Source organism: Salmo salar, chromosome 29 (assembly GCF_965601325.2).
Source record: "Salmo salar chromosome 29, fSalSal1, whole genome shotgun sequence".
Taxonomy (NCBI): Eukaryota; Metazoa; Chordata; class Actinopteri; order Salmoniformes; family Salmonidae; genus Salmo; species Salmo salar.
In genome coordinates, this window is record NC_138319.1 from 19,727,617 (window position 1) to 19,747,442 (window position 19,826).

Below are 19,826 nucleotides of genomic sequence, written 5' to 3' on the forward strand. Positions count from 1 at the left end.
CCAAGGCTGTCTAGGAGAGAACCAGTATGTATGATTCAAAACAGCAAGACTATTTGCATGGGTTAACATACAGGGATAAAATGTATGTTCATTTGCTCATGGGCAAACATAATCTTGACACTGAAAAGCATCCCAATTACAGTACTGTATGAATAACTAACATGTTTTCATATGTGAGCAGTGCTGTTTCATTTATCTTTAGAAGCTTCAGAGTGTCTCCTTTTTAATGAAAAGCATTACTTGCACATAAAGCATTCGAGGCTATGCCTGGCCTTGTGCATAACAGACTCCCAGTTAGTCTAGAACATATTCCCTTCTCGCTCTTTCTCCTTTCCATCTTTCATCCTCTTTTTCCTCATCTTACAAAGACTGCCTTCGGTCTGCGTTTTGATAGAGGGCAGTTGGCGGCAGCTGCGTAGTGTAATCGGAAGGCGTATTATTAAATGACAGTCCTGCCCAGATGAGCGAAACCCGGCATAATGGGATGCAGGCAGGCGGCCCGCTGCTCTGAAATGGGTTTGTTGGTATGCTCTTTATCGTAAGACCGTCTTGAATTCCTATCCAATTAGACCTAGAACATCATCTCTTAAATGGTGAAGCCCAGAGCATATGCTGATTCGTCTAGCACTAGGTTGACAGAGAAGGGAGGTTATTGACAGCATGGATGAAGCCTGAAATAACTGCAGACTTAGTTTAGAAGGAAAGCCTTATATACAGTTGTGGCCAAAAGTTTTGAGAATGACACAAATATTAATTTTCACAATGTCTGCTGCCTCAGTTTGTATCATGGCAATTTGCATATACTCCAGAATGTTATGAGTGATCAGATGAATTGCAATTAATTGCAAAGTCCCTCTTTGCCATGCAAATGAACTGAATCCCAAAACATTTCCACTGCATTTCAGCCCTGCCACAAAAGGACCAGCTGACATCATGTCAGTGATTCGCTTGTTAACACAGGTGTGAGTGTTGACGAGGACAAGGCTGGAGATCGCTCTGTAATGCTGATTGAGTTCGAATAACAGACTGGAAGCTTCAAAAGGAGGGTGGTGCTTGGAATCATTGTTCTTCCTCTGCCAACCATGGCTACCTGCAAGGAAACACGTGCCGTCATCATTGCTTTGCACAAAAAGGGCTTCACAGGCAAGGATATTGCTGCCAGTAAGATTGCACCTAAATCAACCATTTATCAGGTCATCAAGAACTTCAAGGAGAGCGGTTCAATTGTTGTGAAGAAGGCTTTAGGGCGCCCAAAAAAGTCCGGCAAGCGCCAGGACCATCTCCTAAAGTTGATTCAGCTGCGGGATCGGGGCACCACCAGTACAGAGCTTGCTCAGGAATGGCAGCAGACAGGTGTGAGTGCATCTGTACGCACAATGAGGCGAAGACTTTTGGAGGATGGCCTGGTGTCAAGAAGGGCAGCAAAGAAACCACTTCTCTCCAGGAAAAACATCAGGGACAGACTGATATTCTGCAAAAGGTACAGGGATTGAACAGCTGAGGACTGTGGTAAAGTCATTTTCTCTGATGATTCCCCTTTCCGATTGTTTGGGGCATCCGGAAAAAAGCTTGTTCGGAGACGACAAGGTGAGCGCTACCATCAGTCCTGTGTCATGCCAACAGTAAAGCATCCTGAGACCATTCATGTGTGGGGTTGCTTCTCAGCCAAGGGAGTGGGCTCACTCACAATTTTGCCTAAGAAAACAGTCTTGAATAAAGAATGGTACCAACACATCCTTCGAGAGCAACTTCTCCCAACCATCCAGGAACAGTTTGGTGAGAAACAATGCCTTTTCCAGCATGATGGAGCACCTTGCCATGAGGCAAAAGTGATAGCTAAGTGGCTCGGGGAACAATACATCGATATTTTGGGTCCATGGCCAGGAAACTCCCCAGACCTTAATCCCATCGAGAACTTGTGGTCAATCCTCAAGAGCCGGGTGGACAAACAGAAACCCACAAATTGTGACAAACTCCAAGCATTGATTATGCAAGAATGGGCTGCCATCAGTCAGGATGTGGCCCAGAAGTTGATTGACAGCATGCCAGGGCGGATTGCAGAGGTCTTGAAAAAGAAGGGTCAACAATGCAAATATGGACTCTTTGCATCAACTTCATGTAATTGTCAATAAAAGCCTTTGACACTTATGAAATGCTTGTAATTATACTTCAGTATTCCATATTAACATCAGACAAAAATATCTAAAGACACTGAGGCAGCAGACTTTGAAAATTAATATTTGTGTCATTCTCAAAACTTTTGGCCACAACTGTAGTGTCTCCAATAGGCTTGGGCGGTATCCAGATTTTCATATTGTCTTACCGTCCTTCTCTTATCCCGGAAATGTACGATATTACAGGCCTAGCAAACAAGGGACACTAAAAACGCTAGAAATGCTAACAGAATTAGCACAAAATAATAGCGAAATCACATAGATGCTGTTAGCTAAATGCTAACAGCTCATCAAGTTATACAAGTATAGCTAGAAGCTACCGAATGTCATTTTCAGTGAGTGAGGACATTTACAAGCAAAAGACAACTAAATAAATTGTGCAAATGAACGAAATTGTGATGCATAGTTTTCTGAAGGAAGAGCAGCAGGGGAAAAAACGCTAGTAGGAAGCGCAGGGAAAAAAATGAAACTTATCCAGAGCTCTTTGACTTCTGGCAGAGAGCCATTATAAGATATCTGATGGCAAATATTTAGTAGTGAATTGCATACAAGTGTAACTTCATCACCTCATGTGTGATGCTACAACTCACAGATAGATGTAGAACGCTACGGACTCTCCAGCTTCCGGTGTCTCCCGTTGTGCTATTACAAACCAGCACGTGACTGTCTCAATTGTCTGGGGTAACACGGAGCCTAAACTGGCTGTGCGCGTGCGCCATCATGCATGAATGTATTTTGTCCCCCCACACACATACACGATCACGACACGCAGGTTAAAATAACAAAACAAACTCTTAACCAACTATATTAATTTTGGGACAGGTCGAAAAGCATTAAACATTTATGGCAATTTCACTAGCTAGCTTGCAGTTGCTAGCTAATTTGTCCTGGGATATAAACATTGAGTTGTTATTTTAAAATGCACAAGGTCTGAAATGCACAAGGTTCTCTACTCCGACAATTAAGCCGCACATAAAATGGTCAACCGAATTGTTTCTAGTGATCTGTCCTCCTTCCAGGCTTTTTCTTCTCTTGACTTTATATTGCGATTGGCAAATTTCATAAATTAGGTGCATTACCGCCACTGACTTCGTTTGTCTTTCAGTCACCCATGTGGGTATAACCAATGCGAAGATGGCACGTAGGTATCTGCTTCTATAAACCAAGGAGGAGATGGGAGAGGCAGGACTTGCAGCGCTATCTGCATCACAAATAGAACTGACTTCTATTTTATACCCTGACAACACCGCCCACGTCACGTGCACAAGCGTTGCAAAATAAATTTAGAAATCTATTTTATTCAATTATTGCACCCACATTGCTTGCGCACGTCAACGAGCGTCTGCGTTGCCAAGGGATAAAATAGAAGTCCTTTCTTTTTCTGACGCAGATCGCGCTGCAAGTCCTGCCTCTCCCATCTCCTCATTGGATAATAGAAGCAGGTACCCACGTGTCATCTCCTCATTGGTTATACCCACGTGGGTGATTGAAAGACGAACTGTGTTGCCGGTTGTCATGGTAATACTATGAAGGTTTAGATGCCAATCACCATATAAGTTCAAAGATGAAAAAGCCTGGAAGGAGGAGAGATTAATTAAAACGATTCGGTTGACCGTTTTATGTGTGGATTAATTGTCGGAGTGAGAGCGTTGTGCATTTCAGGTAAAATAACAACTCAATGTTTATATCCCAGGACAAATTAGCTAGCAACAGCAAGCTAGCTAAATTGGACAAATTACCTAGCAAGGGCAAGCTAACTAGCTAAATTGCCATAAATGTTTAATGCTTGTCGACCTGTCCCAAAATTCATGTAATTGGTTCAGAGTTTGTTTTGATATTTTAACCTGCGTGTCGTGATCGCGTTTGGTGTGGGGGGACAAAATAAATGTATGCACGATGGCGCACGCGCGCAGCTGGTTTGGGTTCCGTGTTAGCCCTTGGCAATGCAGACGCTCGCGAGCAGTGTGGGTGCAATAATTGAATAATATAGATTTCAAAATGTATTTGGCAACGCGAGCGGTGTAGTCAGCCTGTAAGCTTCATAATATACAATAATGTGACTGGTGAAATGAAGACCGCAATCTGCTTTATCTCCTAATGTATTGCATAAGTTGACTGCAGGTATTAACTTAAAAATATTCAAATGTATTGATTAACAAATATTTTTGACGGCATTGAAAAACCATCCTGTGGCTTTTTCCAAATACCCCGGTATACCGCCCAAGCCTAGCGTCCAACCCAGCTCCACAAGCATAAGACTGAGGCTCTATTAATTGCTGAAGACTGTCCTCTCCTTCCTTCATCTGCACTGACCGGAAAGGACATGAAGGGTGAAAACAACATGGTAGAAACTGGTCAAGTCTTTCAGATCAGTTCAAGGGCAGGAGAGGTGGCAAGGAGATTTTTTTACAGTTGAGAAAGAGCCAGCAAAGACACATCAAATAGTCCATTTCTGAGAAGAACCAGGTTCGCGCCTATTTGAAATCTCTTTTCCATTCCTAACTTCCAGTCCACCTGGTCAGTCTCCAGTCAAACAGCTGTGGTCCTTTCCCAGGACCTTTTTTGATTTGTTGTCATGTTACCTGGTCTGTTAGTGAAGTGGTTGTTTGAGGCCCATTTAAGAAAGGCTCTGTCCGAGCTACCACCCCAGGAAGTTGCGGAGGCCCTCTCGTACTCTGGATAGGGATGTATTTTGACAGACTTCTGCTGTTCCCGAGAGAGGTTTTCAGGCAATTTGCTCCTGTCAAACGGCAAAAGCTTCTTGGCCTCAGGGCCTCAGCAAAGTACTGCTCTTGGCGATGTACTGAACCCAATGTCAGGTCATACTTTGTGGGATAACTGGTCTGTGTTGGGGGAAGGGAGGGAGTCTTTTTTTTTTTTTTTAAACAGTTTCCTAAAGAGAGAGAATGCATGGACTGACTTTTTTTCTCTCCCTCTTGCAGTGCGTAGAGGCCAAGAAGTCTTGCTGGTATTTTGAAGGTGGATACCCTATCTACTTTATGTAAGTACCACCTGCTACCTGCCACAACATGGTGTACAATGTCATATTACATTTGGATTGTTTTTCTGTGGCATTGTGTTGTGACAAAACTGCACATTTCAGGGTGGCCTTTTATTGTACCCAGCACAAGATGCACCTGTGTAATGATCATGCTATATCATCAGCTTGTTGATATGCCAACCTGTCAGGTAGATGGATTATCTTGGCAAAGCAACAGTCTCAACGTCAACAGTGAAGAGGCAACTCCGGGATGCTGGCCTTCTAGAGTTCCTCTGTCCAGTGTCTGTGTTCTTTTGCCCATCTTAATCTTTTATTTTTATTGGCCAGTCTGAGATATGGCTTTTTCTTTGCAACTCTGCCTAGAAGGCCAGCATCCCAGAATCGCCTCTTACATTTTACATTTTAGTCATTTAGCAGACACTCTTATCCAGAGCAACTTACAGTAGTGAATGCATACATTTCATTAAAAAAAAAATTCTCCATACTGGTCCCCCGTGGGAATCAAACCCACAACCCTGGCGTTGCAAACACCATGCTCTACCAACTGAGCCACACGGGACGTTGAGACTGTTGACTGAGACTGTTCACTGTTGACGTTGAGACTAGTGTTTTGCGGGTACTATTTAATGAAGCTGCCAGTTGAGGACTTGTGAGGCATCTGTTTCTCAAACTAGACACTCTAATGTACTTGTCCTCTTGTTCAGTTGTGCACCGGGGCCTCCCACTCCTCTTTCTGTTCTGGTTAGAGCCAGTTTGCGCTGTTCTGTGAAGGGAGTAGTACACAGCGTTGTACGAGATCCTCAGTTTCTAGGAAATTTCTCGCATGGAATAGCCTTCAATTCTCAGAACAAGAATAGACTGATGAGTTTCAGAAGAAAGGTCTTTGTTTCTGGCCATTTTGATCCTGTAATCAAACCCACAAATGCTGATGCTCCAGATACTCAACTAGTCTAAAGAAGGCCAGTTTTATTGCTTCTTAAATCAGCACAACAGTTTTCAGCTGAGCTAACAATTGCATAAGGGTTTTCTAATGATCAATCAGCCTTTTAAAATGATAAACTTGGATTAGCTAACACAACGTGCCATTGGAACACAGGAGTGACGGTTGCTCATAATGGCCTCTGTACCCCTATGTAGATCTTCCATAATAAATCTGCTATTTCCAACTACAATAGTCATTAACAACATTAACAATGTCTACACTGTTATTTTAATGGACATAAAATGTGCTTTTCTTTCAAAAACAAGGACATTTCGAAGTGACCCCAAACTTTTGAACGGTCGTGTACATACTTCAAATGATGGCGTCTTATCTATCAATAACAATCCATTTGTCGTATTAACACTTCTATTCAGCAGAAGCACAGTGTCTTTGTCAAGGCTTGCCATACATTCTGTTTGTGGGAGACTGGCCTTTTCACAATGGGTCATCCTGCTTTTGCAGCTTAATGTCACACTCCAGCGAGCTAAGACATCTTGTATTCCCCTTCCCTCCGACCAGGGCCTTAATTCAGACCCACAGCACTTCTCCCTGGCTTAAGCCGCCCATCCATTCTCCCATTCTAACTACCAGTGTCGGCCGTTGTTCATTAAAATGAGAGCGTGCGCCTCGATGAAGAGATCACCTAGGTAATGGAAGACAACCAGCGTTTGACATCCTCCATCTCCCTGCATACTGTGGCATTGGCAGGAATCAAACTATTTCCAGCAGTTAGGGCACAGGAGTTATCTGTGATTTCCAGCAGTTATCCATGATAGGGCACAGGAAGAGAAGAGTCATTGCTGCTGCAGTGCTATCAGTGAAACTCCACAACCATCATTATATACAGGGCAAACTACAGGTAAATGCCATAATAAAGGAAACACTTGAGTAAAGGAGGGATACAAATTATATTGAAAGCAGGTGCTTCCACACAGGTGTGGTTCTTGAGTTAATTAAGCAATTAACATCTCAGCATGCTTAGGATCATGTATCAAGTGTCAATAGGCTACCTGCCGCCCGTGTGTGTGTGTGTCACCAGATCTCAACCCAATTGAACACCCAATTGGTGTTTCCTTTATTTTGGCAGTTTACTGTATATCTACTGGGGACAGGGGATACCTAGTCAGTTGTACAACTGAATGCCTTTAACTGAAATGTGTTTTCTGCATTTAACCCTGAATCAGAGCGGTGCGGGGGGCTGCCTTAATCGACATCAATGGCTTCGGCGCCCGGGGAACAGTGGGTTAACTGCATGCTCAGGGACAGAATGACAGATTTTTACCTTGTCAGCTCAGGGATTCAATCCAGCAACCTTTTGGTTACTGGCCCAACGCTCTAACCACTAGGCTACCTGCTAGTGGTTAGCGTCCAGATTACTTACATGAGGAAACAGTGGAGTGAAGAAGAGCAATGGGTGAATCACATCATGCCTCCAAGCTGTTTGATGTCCATTGGTGTCTGGGTGAAAGGGGCAAGTCTTAGTCCCAGCCCTGGTTAGAGAGCAGCTCATCAGGGGCCCCAGAGCTCCTGATTAATGTACAGGCCTCTGACTGCTGACTGCAGGCTCTGGAAGGGATTTGCCTCAGCCCTCCACCCGTCTTCACCCACAGCAAGAGCTTTGTGCTCTGGCGTTAAGATGCAGCCCCCCCCCCCCCCCCCCCAGGGGGCCGGGCAGAAGTTCACTGGGTAGGAACCAATTATAGATGGCACTGCGCTTTTCCGGGGCCTGGAATAAACATTGGATTTGCATTTCACCCCAATGTAGTGCTAATCATCCGACTCATCTGGATGTAATGCCACCGATCGCGTAGAGCGTGATATCCCGGGGATGTGGCAAGCCCTAGCCCCGGCACGGAATGATAATGCGGCAGTAATGAAACGAGGGGCTGTTGCGGTATTAGGAAAACGTTTGAGTGACGCAAAGGAAGTATATGTGAGACTGGGAGAGGTGTCTGATGCTTATCTCTTTTATAATCACTGTCACACGCGCACACACACACACACACACACACACACACACACACACACACACACACTCCTGATGGGCAGACCACAGGCTGTGAGGATCGGGAACACCACCTCCTCCACACTGACTCTTTACACAGGGGCATGTCCTCAGCCCTCTGCAGTACTCCCTATTCACCAACGACTGCGTGGCTTTGCACGACACCAACTCCAAATTTGCTAACAACACCACGTTGTAGGCCTGATAACCAACAACGACAAGTCAGCCTATAGGGAGGAAGTAAGTGAACTGGCATTGTGGTGCCAGGACAACAACCTCTCCCTCAATGTCAGCAAAACAGAGTTTGATTGTTGACTTCAGGAAGCAGAGGAGGGAACATGCCGCAATCTACATCAACAGAACAGCAGACTATACTGCAGCCCCATGTTACTTGGCGTCCACATCAACAAGGACTTGACATGGACCAACAACACCGCCACTCTTGTCGAGATGGCGCAACAGCGTCTATACTTCCTAAGGCGGCTGAAGAAATGTCGCATGCCACCCTGGGTCCTCTCCAAATACTACCGCTGCACCATCAAAAGCATCCTGACCGGTTGCATCACAGCCTGGTACAGGAAATGCTCCATCTACGACCGCAATGCCCTCCAGCGGGTGGTGAAGACGGCCCAGTACATCACAGGTCCGTGTGCACACCCATCCAGGACATCTACTTGAAACGGTGCCTGAGGAAGTCCCGCAGCATCATCAAGGACCCCACACACCCCAGCCACGAGCTGTTCAATCCCTTACTATCAGGCAGACGGTATCGGAGCATGAGGTCTGTTACCAACAGGCTTAGAGACAGTTTCTATCTACAAGCCATCAGAACAGTTTAACTGGACTGACCGCCTGCACTGACTCTCCGTACCTTAGCACACATGCACTCATTCGTGCACACACCCACCCACACGCGCGCATATACATTCATGCTACACACACATCACAACTGCTGCTACCGGACTTGTATTTATTATTGCTAAATACTACACAACTTAAACACTGGCCCCCAATCCCCCCTTTCCCCAAAACACATGTAAATAATATAATTTGTAAATAATATAATTTGTACCTTCCTGTATTATACTTGTGCTAAAAATGTAATTCTATTCTACTGAGCCATTGTTTGTATTGTTATCTTTTGTTTCAAATTGTTGTTTCATTGTTGCAGGAACCTACAAGTAAGCATATGTATCCTGGACGTACGGCTAATTAAGGTTAACTTGATACACACACACACACACACACGCCTGCTCATTCCCACCCCAGCCCAAATAGGTGGTGAGCCGTAGCAAGCTATCTGCTTTAATTCTCCAGATGATCGATCTCTGTCGAAGGGAGGAGCTGGTTTTTACATATTGTGTATTTATTTCTTCTAAACACATTTCCGTTTGTTGGATTCTTGCAAATTTTTCAAATACTTACTTTAATGTTGGCTAGCTGGACAGGCAAACGCCACGGAGTACTAAACTGTAAAAAAAATCTAAACTCATGTACTATCCATGGTACTATCTCTGCTGATCATGTCTACCAATCACTTTATCCATATCTAAGGTAGTAGACAGCTGGTGACATCTCGATCTCCGTCCGACAAACTGCTATCAGTTAGAGTGTATATATTTTTTTTTAAATTTGTAATCTAACATCATGTTTCTATATTTAGTTATAGAAATATGATGCTGTAAAATGACTCCCAACTTAGAAAACAGCAACCTTGGTAATGTAGCTAGCTTGCTAGTTACAAGTAGATATGTTGGTAGCTAGTTCGAGAAGATGGCTGTATCGCTAGCATGCCATTCAGGGACAAGGAGCGTTTTAGCTATCAGTTTAATCCAAGTAATAATTTAATACCACAAAAACCGATAGGATAAGTAGTGTAAATCTAATATAGTCATCAAAGCAGGACCCACTAATTGAATTCATACTGACAAATAAGAAATGCCACATTTATCCCTGTCAATAGGTGGAATAGGATGATTGCAGAGCACCTTGCCTCAGACTGTCAGGATGTTCATTTTCTAGCTCACAAACTACATTCCTTTGCTGTGATTTATTTTATTCATTCTTGTCTCTCACTTTTATATGACAGGATCTATTCAACTCTCCTGTATCCTGCTCCCAGAGATCAAGCAAGTGCTATTCACCAAGCATGGGGTCATTTACTCACCTGTGAGAAGAACCATTCGACTGCAGTTTCAACTATCACTATTTAGACATTGGGACCCCACATGCATTTGCCTGTTGTCTTTTCTTTGTGGGTTTTGTCTTACACAGTCTAGTGCCCTCAAACTCAACTCTGGACCTCGAAGCCCATTCCACTGCATTTTTTTAATTGTTGCCCTCTAACCAGGGACTGGTTTTAGACCTGGGACACCAGGTGCTTGCAATTAATGATCAAATAGAACAGAAAGAGCAGGCTCCGGACCTTGTACCTTGCAGGGTAAGAGTTGAATACCACTGATCTAGAGAACAGCCACTACAGATAGACGCTTGTTTGAGCATCTTTATTCATTGTCTCTCATTTTTGACTCCAATGATCTATTCATCAAGCCCTGCAGTTTGAACTAGCCCTGCCGTCACTATTTAGACAAAGACCACGTATGTATTTGCCTGTAGTCTTTTCTTTGTGGGTTTTGTCTTACAGTCTAGACCATTTTAGAGTTGAAGAACACCAACTACAGATGCAAGTGCTCGTTTGAGCATCTCAAAGACAAAATTCAATGTAGAATCAGTTTAACAGGTGACAAACAGAATATTTTACTATTGCAACATGCAGTGGGGAGAATTCTATTGCCTCTGCCAGGAGCCCAGGCTTTTGCTATAGATGGTAGTTCTCGTGTCTGGACCACACTGGCTTTAGATTGCATTCTGTTGAAGCCACTCTATATTGGTCAGCTTCATTGGTGACCAGGGTGGAATCCTTTCGATATGCCTATGGGCACACAAATGCTCCTAGAGAGAAGCGGAAATACTGAAGCATGTGTTGATGGCAGATCTACAGACTCCATCAGAGGCCCAGGCTTTTGGCATAGATGGTTAAGCTCTAATTTCTGGACTGCAACATTGTAAAATTGTGCCCTCCACAGCACTTGATATGCAGTGCCCTCCTTAATTATTGGGACAGTGAAGCATTTCTTTTCTTCTTTTGGCTCTGTACTCCAGCACTTAGGATTTGAAATGACACAATGATACAGTACATTCATGTGGATGCTACCATGATTACGGATAGTCCTGAATGAATCATGAATAATGATGAGTGAGAAAGTTAGATGCAAAAATATCCTAATCCCCCCCCCCCAAAAAAAAATGCTAACCTCCCCTGTTATTGGAATTGTGAGAGGTTAGCATGTCTTGGGGGTATGATATTTGTGCTTTCTCACTCATCATTATTCATCGAGGACTATCCATAATCATGGTCGCACCCAAATTAATATAGAAGTGTTTAGAAACATTATATTCTTATTTACAATAAAAGTGACTCCAAAATGATAGAATACATTATTTCTCGCGGGGCAGAAATCTCAGAGACCAATTGGTACACTCTGATTTACCACCCCAAGATATTCCTGAACAACGCCTATTTGCGCCCATACTGGATGGAAATTACAAGTGTAATGGCTGTGCTCAATGCAATGGCACTTATAAATGTAGATCCTTCAAACACCCCCAAACAGGGAAATCTATCCCAATTAAAGGTGTTATTACGTGTTCCACTAAGGCAGTTATTTATCTTATAACTTGTCCCTGTGGTAAAAATTATGTGGGTAAAACAAAGCGTGAATTAAAAGTACGTATCTCAAGAGCACCGTAGCACCATTAGGTGCAAAAACTTGACTTACCCAGTTGCGGCCCACTTTTTGGAAGCAAACCATTCGATTTCGTCTCTGCGTTATATTGGCATCGAACATGTCACCCTCCCGAGGAGAGGGGGCGACTTGATAATTTATTGTTAAAACGAGAGGCTGCCTGGATCTTTAATTTAAAGACCCTTGCTCCCTTCGGTCTCAACATAGACTTTGATCTGAAGCCATTCTTGTGATTATTGTGATTTTGCCATTGTAATTGTTTGTTAGATACACTTTAGACTACAAATGCTATGATCATATGCTATCCATTTGTTTGTCTTTTTGTATGTTCTTTGTATGCCATTTTTTTAAAATATTTGAGTTAACCAATGATATTAGGCCATACTTGGCCATGATTACAAACACCTGTGTGTCTTGACACTATATAAATGACTCATCTCGCAGTGTTTGTGATGATACCCTGATGAAGACAGCTTCGCTGTCGAAACGTTGGTTATTACATTTTTGCATCTGAGCTCTTAGAGTGTGCGGCTTTCCTTTATTTTCTATTGTTCTACTCCGCTAGCCAGCACCTCGCCTTTATAGGTGTGCGTTTCTTTTTTCTAGACAATACATTATTTACCATTCATTTCTATTGGGCACTACATAGTCGTAAACACACCCGAAAAGAAACAGCAAATGCATTCAAAAGTTTGTAGTCACAAGCTTGATGTAATCATTGCGTGCTAGGAATATGGGATCAAATACTACACATATCACCTAGGTAATGATCATGCTGTTTAATTAGCTTCTTGATGTGCCACACTTGATGTGCCACACAATCATCCACGTAACAAATAACAATCACTCACAAATACAACATGGGGAACAGAGGGTTACATAATAAACAAGTGATGGGTGAGTGAAGCCAGGTGTGATAAGACAAAGACAGAGCAAATGGAAAATGACAAGTGGATCGGCGGTGGCTAGAAAGCCGGTGACGTCGACCACCGAACGTCGCCCGAACAAGGAGAGGGACCGACTTCGGCGGAAGTCGTAACACTTATATTCCAATGCGTTCAACATTATGCGTGCCCACCATGTTATTGGGCAGCTGCTATTTGAGAACTCATCTGGTTTAGAAATCAAACTGTTATCTTATTGCAGAGCACATTGTACAGCTGTTTTTAGATTGTATTGCAAGGTATGCTATATGTGTTGGCTATGCCATATGTATTGGCTAATATGCATATGCAGCTGTCGTTTTTAAACCTCCATTCTAGCATACATGACACACCTCTTTCTATCTACATGCTTTTATTTGTTTCTATGCAAGTATATGATTGAGTGTTTCATTCAGCCTGCAGCTAGTCACTTGAAAGGAGACATTTAATCATACCAAAACATGGTAAAACATGTTGAATTCACTGAGATGGCTAATGAAACACATTAACATTTATAGCTAGGCTAGGCTAGTCTGTAACATTGGCTAGCTTTCAATAAATTGGCTAAATGGTCAACGGAATTGCCTCTTCATGCGATCAAAACAATTCGTATTACATTCTGCATATTTCAAGTGCACTCAAACATATTTATCTGATTTCAGTCTTTGGTAGCTAACTATATCTGTTCCTCTTCATCAGACAGCAGCTCGTGTTTTCACACGAGACTGTTAACGTCGTAAATGGAAGTAGGCCATTGGCTATCTTTGTCACGAGCAGTATGTACGGGAGTTCTGATAGGTTCCAAGTTTGGTAAATTTGCCTGAGCAGACACTGTTGAAATATACTTTTTATGAGAAAATGTGCAAGAATTAAAGGCGCCCGCCCAACAAATGTCAAAATATTTTAGTCATACAAAAAATCTGCTCCTCCCTCGACGGGGATCGATAAACTTCTTGTTTTCCGGCTTCGACCCACCACCTAAAATACTTTGTTGTGAACAATCAGAGGACGATGGGGTGAAGGGTGGCTCCCTGCTGGTCCCTGATATCAACCCTAATGTCCTGATGATGACTGCCACATTTCTCTCCCACTGTTATGGAAAATGTTCATTGCCAATTGAGTGTGACAGCCTGGGAAGTAATGTACCCATCCTGTACTCTTGGAGCAAGTGTTTTTAACGTGCAACTTTTTATGTGAGAGAAACTGTCTTCACTGTCTTCTATGGCTGGTTCTGCTGTGTTAGATTTTATTCACAAGGCCAATAAATCAGAGTAAGGGCAGGAAGGAAAGAGGGAGCTGGAGAATGTTTCCAACATTCCTAATTCACAGAAACCTAATCAAATGTTCAGGGAACCTTTTGAAGAATGAATTCTGAATTGCTGCGAAGAGACGGAAGTGAAATGAAAAGACGGAAGTGAAATGAAGAGACAGAAGTGAAATTGACTTATTACAGGTTTATGACCATGGGGGTTTTTCCACTCTTTTTCATTATTCTGTTTTCTGATGACTATTTTTGCGCTCATTCTCCTGACTCTCAGTCTGTCTCTCCCAGTCTCTCTCCCAGTCTCATGCCTCTGTCTCCTTTACTCCCCCCCCCCCCCCCCCCCCCTTTCAGATAAAACATTTTCATTGGGGTAAAATCCTGGGTTTAATGATTAGAGAGGACCTTGGATTGACTGTGCTGGCTCGTAAATCACTTCATCTCCCTCTCGGGTTCCTCTCATTTTTCTCTTGTTCCCTTATTCATATCCGACCATCGCCACGCGAGACAGGAAACAGCGGATTACAAATGAGACCGTACATGCATGTCTGTCTGGAGCCAGTCACGGCGCCACTTTCCAACCCCATCAATTGCCGCTTGGAGTGTCTCGTCACACACACACACCAGCCCTCCAATTACAATGGCTTTATAATGTAGGCCTGCCTGACTCTACTCATAGTATACCTTATCAATGTACTGTAGCTAGGGGCCCATTTTCAGAATAAAATCTGCCGAAGGCTGCTGCTGGAGGCATCAAATTTTACTTTGTTTCTGTCTGCACAGCAGGTGTACCTCATAGAGGGGAATCGAGGATAGAATGGAGTAGACCAAGGCGCAGTGTGGTTAGTGCTCATCTTTGAAATTTAATGTAAAAAGAGAACACTTTACAAAATAAACAAAAGACAACAGCCAAACAGTTCTGTCGGGTAACAAATGACTAAACAGAAAATAACCACTCACAAAACCCAAAGGAAAACAGGCTGCCTAAGTATGGCTCCCAATCAGCAACAACAATATACAGCTGTCCCTGATTGAGAGCCATACCCGGCCGAAACAAAGAAATACCTAGATAGAAAAAAGGACATAGAATGCCCACCCCAACTCATGCCCTGACCAACCAAAATAGAGACATAAAAGGATCTCTAAGGTCAGGGCGTGACACACACTTTTTCCCCATCCCTAGCAAACACAGTTCATTTAAACTATACTGAACAAAAATATAAACGCAACATTCAACAATTTCATTGATTTTACTGAGTTACAGTTGATATGAGGAAATCAGTCAATTGAAATAAATTCATTAGGCCCTAATTTATGGATTTCACATGACTGGGAATACAGATATACATCTGTTGGTCACAGATGCCTTTAAAAAAATGGGTCTCACAATGGGCCTCAGGTTCTCGTTACAATATTTTTGTGCATTCAAATTGCCATCGATTAAAATGCAATTGTGTTTGTTGTCCGTAGCTTATGCATGCCCATACCATAACCCCACCGTCAATGTTGACCTCAGCAAACTGCTCGCCCACACAACGTCATGCACGTGGTATGCTGTTGTAAGCCCAGTTGGACGTACTGCCAAATTCTTTAAAACAACCGTGGAGGTGGCTTAAGGTAGAGAAATGAACATTGAATTCTCTGGCAACAGCTCTGGTAGACACTGCAGTCAGCATGCCAATTGCATGCTCCCTCAACTTGAGACATCTATGGCATTGTGTTGTGTGACAAAACTGCACATTTTAGTGGCCTTTCATTGTCCCCAGCACAAGGTGCACCTGTGTAATGTTCATGCTCTTTAGTCAGCTTCTTGATATGCCACACCTGTCAGGTGGATGGTTTGTCTTGGCAAGGAAAAATGCTCACTAACAGGGATGTAAACCAATTTGTGCAGCAAATTTGAGAGAAATACATTTTGTGTGTGTATGGAATATTTCTGGAATGTTTTATTTCAGCTCATGAAACATGGGACCACACTTTACATGTTGCATTTTATATTTTTGTTCAGTGTAATTGCATTCTAAACTGAAGATCATGATTAATTGATTATTGGAGTCCGGTGTGTTAGCTGCGGCAAAAGTGTGACACCAAGCAGGCGCTGAGGACTAGAGTTGCCCATCCCTGCTCTATATAATGTAGTCTAATTTATTATTGATTGGATGGGTCAGAAAAGTATACTGCTTAAGAGACTCCATATGTAAGGCTGCCACTCACCGTTATGCTGCATCCCTGTAATGATGGTGCAGGGTGGGGGGAACTGGGGAGGGGGGCTGTGGCTAGAGAGGAAGGGGTCAGGGAAGGGGGGAAATGGTTTACAGGGAGTTTTTTTCTGGGTGGAGAACGACCAATGGGTGGGTTTCCCTGTGGGTCCTGCTTTTCTTTACACATCCATGTGCTTATCAACACGAAATATAACAATTTATATCGTTAATATTAGAGGTCGACCGATTAATCGGAATGGCCGATTAATTGGGGCCGATTTCAAGTTTTCATAACAATCGGAAATCGGTATTTTTGGATGCCAATTTGGCCGATTTAAAAAATATATATATATATATATATATTTTTTTTTTTTACCTTTATTTAACTAGGCAAGCCAGTTAAGAACACATTCTTATTTTCAATGACGGCCTAGGAACGGTGGGTTAACTGCCTTGTTCAGGGGCAGAACGACAGATTTTTACCTTGTCAGCTCGGGGATTCAATCTTCCAACCTTACGGTTAACTAGTCCAACGCTCTAACCACCTGCTTTACATTGCACCCCATGAGGAGTACAATGTACGCGAATGCAGTAAGAAGCCAGGGTAAGTTGCTAGCTAGCATTAAACTTATCTTATAAAAAACAATCAGTCAATCATAATCACTAGTTAACTACACATAGTTGATGATATTACTAGTTTATCTAGCCTGTCCTGCGTTGCATATAATCGCTTAGGTACACGTTGCTCCAACCATAAACATCAATGCCTTTCTTAAAATCAATACACAAGTATATATTTTTAAACCTGCATATTTAGTTAATATTGCCTGCTAACATGAATTTCTTTTAACTAGGGAAAATGTGTCACTTCTCTTGCAAACAGAGTCAGGGTATATGCAGCAGTTTGGGCCGCCTGGCTCGTTGCGAACTGTGAAGACTATTTCTTCCTAACAAAGACAGCCGACTTCGCCAAACGGGGGATGATTTAACAAAAGCGCATTTGCGAAAAAAGCACAATCATTGCACGACTGTACCTAACCATAAACATCAATGCCTTTCTTAAAATCAATACACAGAAGTATATATTTTTAAACCTGCATATTTAGCTCAAATAAATCCAGGTTAGCAGGCAATATTAACCAGGTGAAATTGTGTCATTTTGCGTTCATTGTACGCAGAGTCAGGGTATATGCAACAGTTTTGGCCGCCTGGCTCGTTGCGAACTAATTTGCCAGAATTTTACGTAATTATGACATAACATTGAAGGTTGTGCAATGTAACAGGAATATTTAGACTTAGGGATGCCACCCGTTAGATAAAATACGGAACAGTTCCGTATTTCACTGAAAGAATAAACGTTTTGTTTTAGAAATTATAGTTTCCGGATTCGACCATATTAATGACCTAAGGCTCGTATTTCTGTGTGTTATTATGTTATAATTAAGTCTATGATTTGATAGAGCAGTCTGACTGAGCGATGGTAGGAAGCAGCAGGCTCGTAAGCATTCATTCAAACAGCTCTTCGCAATGCATTGCGCTGCTTATGACTTCAAGCCTGTCAACTCTCAAGATTAGGCTGGTGTAACCGATGTGAAATGGCTAGCTAGTTAGCCGGGTGCGCGCTAATAGCGTTTCATAAGTCTGCATGGGTAACGCTGCTTCGAGGGTGGCTGTTGTCGATGTGTTCCTGGTTTGAGCCCAGGTAGGAGCGAGGAGAGGGACGGAAGCAATACTGTTACACTGGCAATACTAAAGTGCCTATAAGAACATCCAATAGTCAAAGGTATATGAAATTCAAATCGTATAGAGAGAAATAGTCCTATAATTCCTATAATAACTACAACCTAAAACTTCTTACCTGGGAATATTGAAGACTCATGTTAAAAGGAACCACCAGCTTTCATATGTTCTCATGTTCTGAGCAAGGAACTTAAATGTTAGCTTTTTTACATGGCACATAATGCACTTTTACTTTCTTCTCCAACGCTTTGTTTTTACATTATTTAAACCAAATTGAACATGTTTCATTATTTATTTGAGGCTAAATTGATTTTATTGATGTATTATATTAAGTTAAAGTAAGTGTTCATTCAGTATTGTTGTAATTGTCATTATTACAAATAAATACATAAAAAAATCGGCCGATTAATCGGTATCTGCTTTTTTTTGGTCCTCCAATAATCAGTATCGGTATCGACGTTGAAAAATCATAATTGGCCAACCTCTAGTTAATATAACATTCCTTTCTGATAAACATTGACACTGCTCACTAATCTTTTGGAATTTGAAAGGTCTAAATTGTTATTTTAAACGTTCCAGCTGTCTTGATATCCAAGCAAGAAACCATATTGATTTAGCAATGCTCCAAATAACACACTGGCTTCAAAATTATCCACATAGAATACAGAACCATTTGTTCAAGCTGGTTACTTTTTAATCAGCTCTAAACAAAATTAAGGGTGTAATCCTAATGATACATAAGAAACTCAAAATCACTATCCTTGGTAAAGGCGAAGACCGAGAAGGCAGAATCACTTTCCTTAAATGCATCCATAATGTAAAGAAAATTGCCTTTTTATTAATGTTTCACATGTTTCCAAATTCATATGATCCTACATTTTTTGATTCTCTGAATTGCAAATTGTTGGAATTAACTTAATTCCAACTCGTTATTGGGACAGACATGAATGCCATTTTGGACATGCGGGTCTGTGGAACGGTTGTTAAGACACTAACAGCTTACAGACGGTAGGCAATTAAGGTCACAGTTATGAAAACTTAGGACACTAAAGAGGCCTTTCTACTGACTCTGAAAAACACTAAAAGAAAGATGCCCAGGCTTCCTAAGACAAAACCATTTCTACAAACTTTAATAAAACTCTCAAATTAATTAAATTGGACCTCAGTAGATGGACTAACATCCCAGTTGCTTTAACCGGCAGAATATCTATTGGCAAAATCTATTGCCACGGCTGAATTCAATGCTTCCCATATCTCCCCCTTCTGGCTATTGGGATACAATTCGTAGTGCGTTTTCAATTCAAGGTAAAGTTCCCGGATAAAATGAACAAACTTACAAAGAGGGAAAGATGTAGGAGGACTATCCGTACCAAACTTTAAATTGTATTTCAGGCACTAGCATTTCGCTTCATCCTAAATTGGTTTAGACATGATTCTTCCACCCCCTGACTGAGTGTATTTAAATAAATATGGTGTTACTATTGCTTTGGAAGAGATGGTCTTGACTGATATATCCCTTAAATGTAAACTACGCTTTATCTATTATTGCTGACACAATTTCTATTTGGCGTAAAATTGAAAAATGTACTCCATTATTTCACAATAATGCCTTGCGATTTGGAGGGAGGTCTTTTGCATACCCCCAATGGTCCAAATGTAGAATCCATACGCTTGCCGATATCATGGATGGTTTGAGAACATTCCAAGATTTAAAAGATGCATAACATTACCAG

At 42.1% G+C, this 19,826-nt stretch overlaps 1 protein-coding gene across 1 annotated transcript in view; it reads left to right on the forward strand.

Annotated features, from left to right (window-relative positions):
- Window positions 1-19,826, forward strand: part of LOC106590285 (WW domain binding protein VOPP1) — a 94,208-nt gene that overhangs the window by 18,050 nt on the left and 56,332 nt on the right. The window contains exon 2 of the mRNA XM_014181130.3: window positions 5,117-5,175. Within this exon, the coding sequence (XP_014036605.2) occupies window positions 5,117-5,175 (59 nt within the window). The remainder of the gene's footprint in view (window positions 1-5,116; window positions 5,176-19,826) is intronic.